This window comes from Condylostylus longicornis, unplaced genomic scaffold (genome assembly GCF_029603195.1).
Source record: "Condylostylus longicornis isolate FDR11 unplaced genomic scaffold, ASM2960319v2 ptg000013l, whole genome shotgun sequence".
NCBI lineage: Eukaryota > Metazoa > Arthropoda > Insecta > Diptera > Dolichopodidae > Condylostylus > Condylostylus longicornis.
Window position 1 is genome coordinate 642759 of NW_026577982.1, and position 11802 is coordinate 654560.

At 25.1% G+C, this 11802-nt stretch overlaps 2 protein-coding genes across 6 annotated transcripts; both read left to right on the forward strand.

The window, feature by feature from the left end:
- Window positions 1-1667: 1667 nt before the first annotated feature.
- LOC129605574 (histone-lysine N-methyltransferase, H3 lysine-79 specific-like) lies at window positions 1668-5197 on the forward strand. Its single transcript, XM_055515419.1, has 3 exons — window positions 1668-2683; window positions 4481-4516; window positions 4585-5197. Exons 1-3 carry the CDS (start codon window positions 1801-1803, stop codon window positions 4761-4763), a joined length of 1098 nt encoding a protein of 365 aa, XP_055371394.1. The 5' UTR covers window positions 1668-1800; the 3' UTR covers window positions 4764-5197.
- A 1706-nt stretch (window positions 5198-6903) lies between these two features.
- On the forward strand, window positions 6904-11304 carry LOC129605545 (PH domain-containing rcdII-like). Of its 5 annotated transcripts, none has more exons than XR_008696719.1 (5): window positions 6904-7101; window positions 7878-8834; window positions 10308-10346; window positions 10824-10961; window positions 11164-11304. XR_008696719.1 is itself a non-coding variant. In XM_055515374.1 (4 exons), the coding sequence occupies exons 2-3, from the start codon at window positions 8093-8095 to the stop codon at window positions 10382-10384; spliced, it is 819 nt and encodes a 272-aa protein (XP_055371349.1). In that variant the 5' UTR covers window positions 6904-7101; window positions 7878-8092; the 3' UTR covers window positions 10385-10398; window positions 11164-11304. The 5 variants fall into 5 exon arrangements, 3 of the variants coding, with proteins under 3 accessions (XP_055371349.1, XP_055371348.1, XP_055371350.1); XR_008696720.1 differs by having other exon boundaries at window positions 10824-10952; XM_055515374.1 differs by lacking the exon at window positions 10824-10961 and having other exon boundaries at window positions 10308-10398.
- Window positions 11305-11802: the final 498 nt, after the last annotated feature.

Genomic DNA, 11802 nt, shown 5'->3' on the forward strand with positions numbered 1-11802 from the left:
TTAAACGGTTTAAACGAGTGTTACATAAATAAAAATGATCTTATGTTCATTTACCTTTATGAAATATAGCAAACATGTATGTATATGTGAGCACCAAAGAGAGTGCACAAAAATTAATTGCTATGGGTTTGATTTGAGGGCTGTCGTTTGATTTTTTGGATGGGAAGCAGAAATATTCAAAAAAGGGAACCATTTTAAAAAAAAATGGAGCCAATTCTGATATAAACTAAAAAAAAAAAAACAATTTATTATCGTACAGATACAAAAAAAATAAAAACTTTGAACAAAAATTATAAATAAATTAATAAATAAATTCGAATTGAAAAAAATCACAACAAAAACTTAAACTTAAAATAATACGTTTATACATATTTTAAAGTTTAGACTCTAATTACGATGATCGGAAAATATCTTAAAATATTAAAAAACTCATAAAAATGTTTATGCCTTATTCATTTCCTTATACATAGATTAAAATGGTGTTGAGGAGGCGTACTTAAAAAAAAAATTGTAAGTTTAAATAAGATCACAACTTTGTTCCAAGCTTTTCACATCAATATTTTTCAAAATTTCTTTTGAATTTGAAATGTTAACATACTTACCATTTCAACATAAAAGTAGTTTCTCAATTTAATTTTAATATAATGAACAGACGAAAATACCCTTTCAGCTGCCCCAATACATTGCGCTGAAATAATGAAGCTTTTAATAAATTTTTCAAGTTTTCAACAAATTTTTCATATACTCGATAGACTTCAATTAAAATCTCAAAATTGCGATATTATCATCTATTAAAAAAATTCTATACAAACATATTTCATCTGCTGACGTTGAAAAATTTTCCTAAGTTTGGTTATTTGACACTTTAACTGACTAATTGATTAACTTGACTACAAAAAGAGATATGGCGGCTTTTAAATTAGCAGAAAAAGGTATATATACAAAATTTTTTGTATATATACATAAAAAAAATTTTTTTTTTATTCAGAAATAATATTTTTCAACTAAAAATTTTTTTTGAAAATACGGGTAAATTATCAATATTGTTGTTAGGCCTGACTGAGGAAAAAACAAAATCGAAGCCATAATGCAAAAGGAGGAGCCAGGGACACAAATTTTCAAATCGTAGTCAAATGGCTCCGATCGGAGCCAAACGACAGCCTTGCCAAATAAGTGAAGTGTACAAGAGATTTTAGAATTTCTCTGTAGTGAAAATTGGAGCTATACTACCACAATTATAATGTTTCTATTAATGTGTTGTGCTTGTGTAAATAAACTCTCATAATGTTTGTTGGTAGTATCCACTCCAAAGCCATCTTTATATAGGAGCTTATGGTTACGCCCAAAATATGCATGAGTGTGACTTTTGTATATATGGTAAATAATAAATTCTTCATAGCTCCTATAATATAATAAAGATGCATGTGAAATTCTTCCTGTATTTTTGATTTGTGTACGAGAGCAAATAATGCATTGGTATGATATAAATAAAGTATAAGCCTAAAGAAGTCTCTCTTAATGATTAATCATAATAATTTACCTAAATACATAAGTAAGGTCGATCATTTTATGCATGCGTGTATGCATATGATTTTATTTTTTATAAATTTTGGTACAATTATTTGTTTTTAGTTAGTATTATATTTTTGCTATGGCAGAGAACTATATCAATTAACAAAGTAAAAAATTTGATTGATAAAACAAGTGGTTACATACCTACATACATGCAAAAATACATCGTAATTTTTTTCTTTATCGTAAAAACAATATACTGCGAGTAGAATTCAAAACAAATTAAATATGATGATGCTTTATAATTCTTTATGGAATACGGTAGCAAATATTTGTGGAGTTCATAATTGTGAAATTTCTGTAAAGAAAGAAATAGATGAAAAAACTGAAAAACGAAAAAAAGAAAAGTGGAGTATAATTGAAGAAAGGAAGAAAGAATTTGAAGAACTAAAAGACAAAAATGAACAAGAGAACAGAGAACAACAAAAGAAATATTTTGAAAAAAAAGAACAATTTAATAGAGAAATTTTAGACAGACGTGAAAATAAAGAAAAGAAACAAAAAAATTTAGATCAGGCTTATCTTACAAAAAAAAAGGAGTTGAGGTCCGCAATCGAATCAAAAAAAAAAGAATTAACCGAAAGAAAAAAATTCAAGGAGATAGAAATTCAAAATCAACGACAAATTCTAATTGAAAGAAAAGCACAAATTGAAAATGAATCCAAAAAAGAACTAAACCAAATAAAAAAAGACTACGAGATCAAGAATAAAATTTTAACAGAAGAACAAAGCAAACAAAAAGCATTTTATAAAACAGAAAGAGAAAATCTAAACAAAAAACAAAAAGAAATGGAAAACGAGATCTTAGAAAAGGAAATAGAGATAAGGAAAAGAAACGAAATAGAACGAAATAGAATATTTAAAGAAATAAGTAATAAAAAACAGGAATTAGAAATTGAACAACAAAATTTAAATGCAGAACGAAAATTAATAGAAAGCAAATTTGAATTTGAAAAGAACGATTTAGTTAAGAAAAAGGAATTTCAAATAGCAATGGAAAGAGAACATGAGAATTTTGTTGTCAAAAAAGAAGTGTTGCAAAATAGCTCTGGTGGTGGGAATCATATGCCAAATGTCACCTATAATATAAAATATTTCTTAAATATATTAGGTAATATGTTTTTTTTAATGTTTTCTCTTAATGCTATAATCTTAATTCTAAAGTTTTGCAATAATCGAATCCTTCATACAATTGGCACAAATTAATTTTTTTTTTGTAAACAGATTCATTCGCAATTTATAACTTATAATAAGTTAATCATAATATATGTATCCTTAATTTTCATATACTATATACAAGCAGCTTGAAGTCAAGTTCAAACGGATTTTGAGCCTATATAAATGCTACTTGACTTGAAATTTTCAAGTCAATTTAATTCGATCAAATTGCTAGCTTTACTCGAGAATCGACTCCATTTATGCAAGTTGAAAGATTGAAAATGGCAAATTAATATATCTATAACGCTTGTCAGGTAATGTTAAACACAAAACGATTTCAACTACATATTGGGGCTGTCTGGGATAAACCTTGAAAAAACTTTAAACCAGCGAATTAGAATTACTTAGGGAAGGAGCCGCTTGAAAAAAGAATGAAGCAAATTTTTTCTAGTTGTCTCTTTCTTTGTTCCGAGCATTGTTAAAGTCGTTATATTATTTTATTTTGTGGCCTCTACTATAAATATGTATTCTTCCTTATTCATTAATTGTGCTTCACATACTAATTCATTCTAAAACAATTATTTTTTTAAATAATTCACGCTAATATTTTATTAACGGCAACGGAACGTCTACATAAATTTTTTTCATGAAGAAATCTTCACTCTATAAAGAGAATTATATTTCATTTCATCACTTCTAGGAAAACTGTGATTATACAAGAAAAAAGGAGGTCAGTCCTGGTAAAATTATGTCATCCGAAGTAATTTTATTTTTAAACAAAACAAAAACAAATGTTTTTGCAAAATTTGAGACTTAATAAAATTACAAATTATGACTAAATCAAATTAAATAAATATTTCTTTTAATTATTGGAATGAATAATATTCACATGTATATGGTGTAAAAAACTATTTGTTTTTACAAATGGGAATAACAATTTAAAACTATACACCTTTTTAATTTTCAACAGATTTTTTTTTCTTTTTTTAACTTGTTATATTTCTTTTATATGTTTTTATAAAATAATATTTTTTTTAACGCTTATTTTAAATATTTTATGATTTTTATTTACAAGCTGCACTAATTTTATAAATAAAATAACAAAATCTTCTTTGTTTACTTTTTATAAAACCGCGACGTACTTTTCTAACAACAGCATTTGACATTGAAAAAAACAACATTTGGCATTCAATGTTAATTTCAGTTTGACAATGCTTAGAGCAAAGAAAGAAACTTAACTAAAGTTTTTGGTTTCACTATGTTTTTTTTTCAAGATACCGATTTTTTAGGGATTGTAAGCGAGATAGAAAAAAAGATTCCTTTAGTATTTTTAATTCGTTGCTTTAAACATTGAGAAAATGAGAATGTCATAATTTTCTCTCATTTTTGTTCAAAAAGTCTTTGAAAACTTTCTTATACCAGACAGACCAATTATTATTTTAACCATTACGGTATATACGAAGATAAAAATTACAAATCAAGTACTCGATTCACCAAAATAAGGAGAAAATTGACAGCAACTCTCCCATTCCAAACCATGAGATCATATTCTGTTAATAATATGATCTCATGGTTTGGATCTATATAAAAGAAAATACAAACGGTGATCAAAAAATTTCTGAAGAAAGTAGAAAAATTGGAATAAATTGCTTAAGTTATTTTAATATTTAATATGCATACCTATAAATATGAATGACTAACCAAGTAATTTATTAAAAAAATTTATTTACATGTTTATTTTATTAAAAAGGTAATGACGTTTCCTCTCAATCAAGTGATACAGAAGGTAATTAAAGTTATTTTTCATTTAATTATAATAAAACTATAGAATATATATTTTTTTTTATATTTTAGAAGAAACTCGTTTACGGACAAAAGTATTGAATTTACCAAAAAATGAAATAGAAGAATTAACTGGTACAATATATGAGATTTTGGATATATGTGGAATAACTGACAAAGATGATCCTTTTGCAAAAACCCTTATTATAAAAATAACAAAAAAATTTTTTGAAAAATTGGAAAATATTTAAAATAAATAACAAAAGTAAGTGTAAGCATAGAAATAATTAAATAGGAGATTTTCGATAATAAATCAAATCAATAAATTTCGGCCCATAATAGAAAAATGTCGGATATTGAAGAATTGCTTTTTTTCTGAATTTTTGGAGCTTTTTTATAATTAATATGTTTAAAATAAATTACAAATCTCTAAAAGCAAAATGTTCAGTTTTTACGGTTTTGTAAGTATGTGTATAAAAACTTTAAGGTTTAATTAAGAACTTTCATGACTGAAATATCGAAAATGACTATTATGTTATATTTTTAAATTAAAATTGTTAATATTAAAACTTCTACTGTAAAAAAATTTTAACTGGCACAATTTCAATGGGATTTCATGCTTATAAACCTTCCTTGGTCGATTTCTATTTAACCGTGCTTTATTATATTTTATTATAATGTTATTATACAATACAATATCTTGTAATTTTTGAAAAATATAAAATAAAAAAAAAAACAGACTTTTTTTTTAACCTGCTATTTCATATTATCGAACATTTAAGTTTTATATAATTATTACTATTTTTACTAAAGGTAGTTAAGTATCCGTAATTTCAAAGTTGCAGGTATAAAACACAATTCACGAATTAAAATTTAAAAGCTGAACTAAGTATAATTACAACAACTGACAGAAATACAGGCTTGAACTCTTAGAGAGAGTGACAGTCGAAAGGGGACAAAGTTGCACGTATTCTTATGGACGCTATAGGAGACCTTTTTTAACATTATAAGTCTCCTCACAAGATCAACTTTTTTTAAATATTTAGTTAGAAAAAGTTAAAATTCAATCTTTTTCTATTTAAAAAAAAAACCTTCAAGAAATCCTAGATGATGGATGCCACTTATATTATACGAAAATATAGACAACAATTTTTGTAAAGTATCTAGTCGACTTTTTTGTGTTTTTTCAATTTTTGAAGTACATTTGATAGACTTGTATTTATGCAAAAAAGCTTACAAGTTTATTTATGTTAATGTTCTCAATTTTATGAATACTCGCATATACATATGTTCATATATATATGTATATGTATATGCTTTCAAGAAAAAGAAGGAACCAGTCATCCGTCTGTTCTTGATTACGTCATCCATCTGTTCTGCAGTTGCATGAAGAAATTTCCATTAAGTTAAATTATTAAGTGTAATAAGCACATTCTTATTAATTTCGCAACTATGATGTTGTATTAGTAAAATTCATAACCAGTCCTTGACTTTTTTGTTATGTCAAGTGAACATTAATGCCGCATTGTTGCAATTTTGAAGACGGAATGTACAGGGTTTCTCATATCTTAGTGCACCGATCTGCACCAATGAATAAGTAAAAGTTTTGTATAGAGAAAATGTTTACAGCATAACAGGCTTCGCTTTACAGGCGAAAATATACAATCTCAACTATTTTTTTACTTTTTAAAATTCCAAAACCATATTCCAGTTTCTAATAAGCGCTTAATTTCGTATATTAGCCATCTTCCTATTTTACAAAACAATAACGAAAGATGAGACTTATATATATTTCAATATTAAATGCAGACCAATAGCCAGCTTACTAGTATAAAAATATATTTTCTTTTATTCAAAAGTACATAAACTACATTTTATTCTTTTTTGTCGCACTTTTAACAAATGGGCTTCCCAACTGTACATTTTGCGCATACGTACTTTTTACATTTTATACAGATTTTATTCGTCTTATTATCTTTGCAATATATCTTATGTGACATGTTTTCCGTTGACGGGAACCTGTACTTGAAGTTGCGATGGGTATTGGTTGATTTTCTTTGCCTATTTCTATTTCTTTTGTAACGAATTTATAGTTTTGGCATTGAGTCTTGGAGAAAAACTAATACAAAACAATTAAAATAAAGATGTCTGTGGTATTACGGAGTCTTGAGAATAAAGATGCCTATGAAGGAAATACATATGTACATATTATATCATAGACTCCTATAAAGATATCTGTGATTATATACATATACTGCACAATAAAGTACATATGTATGTATAAATAAATAAATAAAAAAAGTACATAAATTTATGTAAATTTCAAATGTTGTTTTAAAATTTAGTATGTGACACGTTTTCAAACAGTAACGAACGGGAGTAAATGTTAAAGATAATATAAATATTATTTAGGCACTTATGTTACATACATAAGTACATACGTATCTAATTATTTTTAAATTAAGTTTTATTATTTGAAATTGAAATTTTTCAATAAAAATATATACTTATGTACAATTAAGTATAAACTTATGTAAGTTTATACCACTATATCTTTGACATAAAAGTAAGAAAAATTAATCTAAGTATGTAAGTATGCATACATAAGTACAATGTGAAAGTGTGTAATTTTTCGACTAACTTCAATATTATTTATATTTTTATTATGATTTAATAAATTTGTATGAATATGTACATATATTAATTTTGTGCATATGTATATAATGTAATATACATGTGTGCACTTAAATACATATGCATTTTATTTATTACAAATTATATATGTATGCAGGTATGTACGAATATGTTGCATTTAATGAAAATATATACATATTTATTAAGCACGTAATAAATCATTAATACCGTAGTCACCTTCAGCCCCACTTAACAAAATTGCCGTCCTGGACAATATGAGAGGATTATAATATATTGTGAAGGCCTAGTTCACAAAAGCATCTGTATAAGCAAATATAATTTTGTTAAATTTTTTATTAGAAAATTTTAAATTTATCATTTTGCAATTTTTATACCTCTTCATTTATAATAAATATGAAAAAATATTATAACATTTGTAACGATATTAAAAAAAACTAATTAATAAGTACATAAAGTCGCTATGATCATACATAAGTACGTATGTATGTATTATAAAAAAAATTTTTGCTACAAGATAAAATAAATAAATTTATATACATACATATATACACGCATACATACATAAAACATAACTACGGAGAAATGTACATATGTATGTACGTGCATATGTACATATTTTGCAAAGTGCTAAAAACTAGTGTCTAGGCCTGTACTTTTGTAATGCCGAGTATTGAAGCATAAAAAATAAAAATATTTTCAAAATTTTACAGACGATCTTAATAGCCAAAAAAGAAAAATATTGTAATTGCTGCTGCAAATCACAAACATCATCATATTGTAAGAGTGTTTGTATAGCTACATATTCGTATACATACATATATTATGTATGTATGTGTGTGCTCAAGTTTTAGATCAATAGATGAAAGTTCTCAAATAAAGTGTTAATAAAAATTGTTCTTGCTCCTATAACAATTTAATATAAGCTATGGGATCAAACATATCTTTGGCAGAGTTCGAAAAAGAAAAGAAAAATCTTGAAAAATGGCAATCAGACATTAAAAATGAATTAGAAACATTTAAAAATGAATTTCAAAATAATACACAAACAGAATTGCAAAATGTAAAAGACGATTTGATGGAAACAAAACAAATATTGACTAAACTTAAAGAAGATACAAAAAAAGTGGAAGAGCAACGTAAAATTGAACAAAATGAAATAGAAAAAAATAATAACATATTAAAAGATGAAATTAAGAATTTGAACTCAGAGGTTGATCAAATGGTTAAACTTTTTTTTCATAAACTAAAAGAAATGGAAATCAAGCAAAAAAACGAAATTGAAAAATTAATTAAGGAATCAGAAAAAATGGGCAAAAAAATACAAAATGAAGTGAAAGACCTAATTAAAAAATTAAATGAAAATAAAAAAGAAATATTATTATTAAGGGATAAAAATCAAAAATTGGAAAATTTTAATAAAAGAGAGCAAGATCAAATGAAGGAGAATTTTGAAAAACAAAATGAGTTCATGAAAAAATGTTTTAAAGATATGAGTAAAACCTTAAATGAAAACAAAGAAAATATAAAAGAGCAGATAAAAGAATTTGAAGACAATTTAAAAGAAAAACAACATTTATTTGAAGAACGAAATGAAAAAGTATATCATAATTTAAAAGAACGTCAAGAATTAATTGAAAAATACTTAAGGTCTCCTGTAGAAAAATTGGGTAATTATCCTTTCTTATAATATATTTTTGTATAATTAATCATATATATCTGTACGTAAATAATTATTGTTTCATTATTTAAAATTCTGCTTAAAAGAAGTTATATAATTTCTCAACTTTACAAAAATCAGGTATAACAGTAGATAATTTTGAACAGAATTAAGCAAGTAAATAAGAGAACGGTTAAATAAAATCATTAGAGACAATTTTCGAAATTTTTTACATAGCAGGCTGACAGAAATACTGTAATGTCAAGGTATATACATATACATAAAGATAAAAAACGAAATTCTGAACAACTAGGCCTTATCATAATGGACTAAGCAAATCGAATAAACTTTGGAAATTTAGCAACATTTCAATCAAGATCGGCGAATAATCCAAATTCCAAATCCAAAATTTTGCTACTTCATGACATTAAAAATTACATCATCATAACTTTAAAATAGTTTGTTCTTTGTTTAATTAAAATATTTTGTTTTCATTAGACAGGTATTCGCGTAAAATTCAGGCGAATTCGCTAGGAAAAAATCGTTGCTATCGAAATTTCAAGTTATTAAAGTTTGAATTTATTAAAGTAAACAAAATGATGTATAAAGAATCAATCAAATCCATTGGAATTACCAGAAAGTCCAGTGGAGACTCCAAAGCGCTTAACTCCAATAAAATTCGTCCATTTTCTTCAATATCTTTTTATTGGGTTCGAATTTAATTTCTCTATTAGTTACATACATCCGCATTGCTTTACATTAGTTCTACTTATTTCGCGAACTGCTCCCGTTTTGTTTTGTTTTTAAACTAAAAATTGATGAGTTAGCATATTATGTATATATTAACCCTACTTTTGTTTTGCCATAAGAAAATATATTTTTATTACGTGCAATAGTTACTACATAATGTAGATATTATTTATTAAAAAAAAAATTCTTTTTTTAAATTACATTTACCTTATTATAGATATTTGAAAAATAAAATTTATTTTACTACAACGTTTTACCTTTTTCACAATAACCTCCATCATAAAGTCTTAAAATTATATAAACTACCAACTGAAAATCACAAGAAAGTTTTCAAAAAAAAAAATTGTGATTTTGTGTGAAAAATTTTTATTCGCCTAGTTTTGACCTTTTTCTTGAAATTTTCTTATTCGCTTCATGAACCAGGCGAATTCGAGAACAATGGCATTCGTTTTGTGAACCATAATTCATATTCGCTTTTAATTTATTATACAAATACAATATGAAAATTCAAAATTATTTGAATTTTCAAAATTATATTTGTGAATTCAAAATTAATATTCAAAATTATTAATTTTCTATTATTCGAAGGTATAATTTTGTATTAGAAGGTAAAAGATTTTCATTTATGTCTTCCTGCTGCTCTTTTCTCTTAACTTATTCCGTTAATTTTATTTCCGAATAAATATTTTTTACTCTATAAAATAATATAATCATATCATTTTTATCTTTTTAGATGTAAATGTCGATGCATCTGAGGGTTCCGAAATATGTAGTAAGTACTTTAAACTAGGACAAGTACTTTTATTTTAACATGTATAATATATGTAAATATATAATACTCGTAAATGCATATGTATGTGTATTTCTACATTGATATCGTAAATGTCTCTAAAAAAACTTGACCCGACACAATGTCTGAAAAACTTTTAATATTCATCCCGTGTACACTAATTATATACTAAATATAAAATATTGCATTTTAAAAAAGGACGTTACGAGTTTGATATTGCCATATATGTAAATATTAACAAAAAAAGAAATTGTTATTAGAAGCTCATTATTAAGTTTAAACCGAAATGCAAAATTAAATTTAGAATGTCCAACTTTATTATTACCAAATTTCAACGCGATCGGGTGTACATGTACATATATATGAGATCAGCAGCAATGTTGACTTGCATTTACGGGTAAATATTACACAGGATAAATTAGTTTCGAACACCTTTGTAAAATATATTTCGATTTTCAGGCAAAGTTAGTATATTTTAGTTCTTTGGTACAATACTGTGTTAGCAATGATTTACGTTTGTGGTGGGTTCATTCGTTCGAAGCTTTTAAGTGGAAAACAGACTTTTACAACATCTTCAAAAATCTTCGGGTAAAACTGGTAATTTAGTTTTTCATTTTTTCAGTGCTAACCACGGTTGACAGAAATATTTTTAAGATATTTTTGTTATGTTAAAGTACTTAATCTACTGTTGTGAGTATTGAGCATATAATCACCTCCATTTACGATGTCAAGAATACATAATAAATTTTTAAATAATATGTACAAAAACGCAGCTACATACATATTTTTTTTGTTTTAGATTCTAGTAGACCTACTGCTCTTAGCCAAATTTTTTTATCTAACGTGCTCAAAAATTTGAAGGAAAAAAGTGAAAAATCAGTTCAAAAATAATTTACAAGAAAAATTACTAAAAGAATTATAAATTATGTGTAACATTTACTAATAATTAATAATGAATCTGAATTAAATCTTATTAAAGTACCTTGGTAAATCTTGTTTCATTTGACATTATAATGTTTTATACTACAAAAGCACTAATATAAGTAATTAGTGCTTTTCTGTTTTTGTTATTCTAAATTTAAAATCCTTTTTTACGAGTATACCTTGACTTCAAATGTAGAAAACTGTTTAACTTTGTTAGATTTGCAAATTTTTAAAAAAGTCATTTATGTATATAAATTGCCAACTAAGAAATGTAAAAAAAAGTTAATGCTATTTTGTGAATATCTATATGTATTTCCTTTATCTATGATTAAAGTACAAATTTGCACAAAATGTAAAGATTATTACATGTTCTTCACAAACAATTTATGAAAATATTTTTTTTTCCAACTGAAAATTATCATTATGATTCTATAATAATAGTTACGGAAATTTCAGCTTTTCTTCTTAATACAATTAAATATATTTATATAAAAATTAGATAGGGATTATTAAT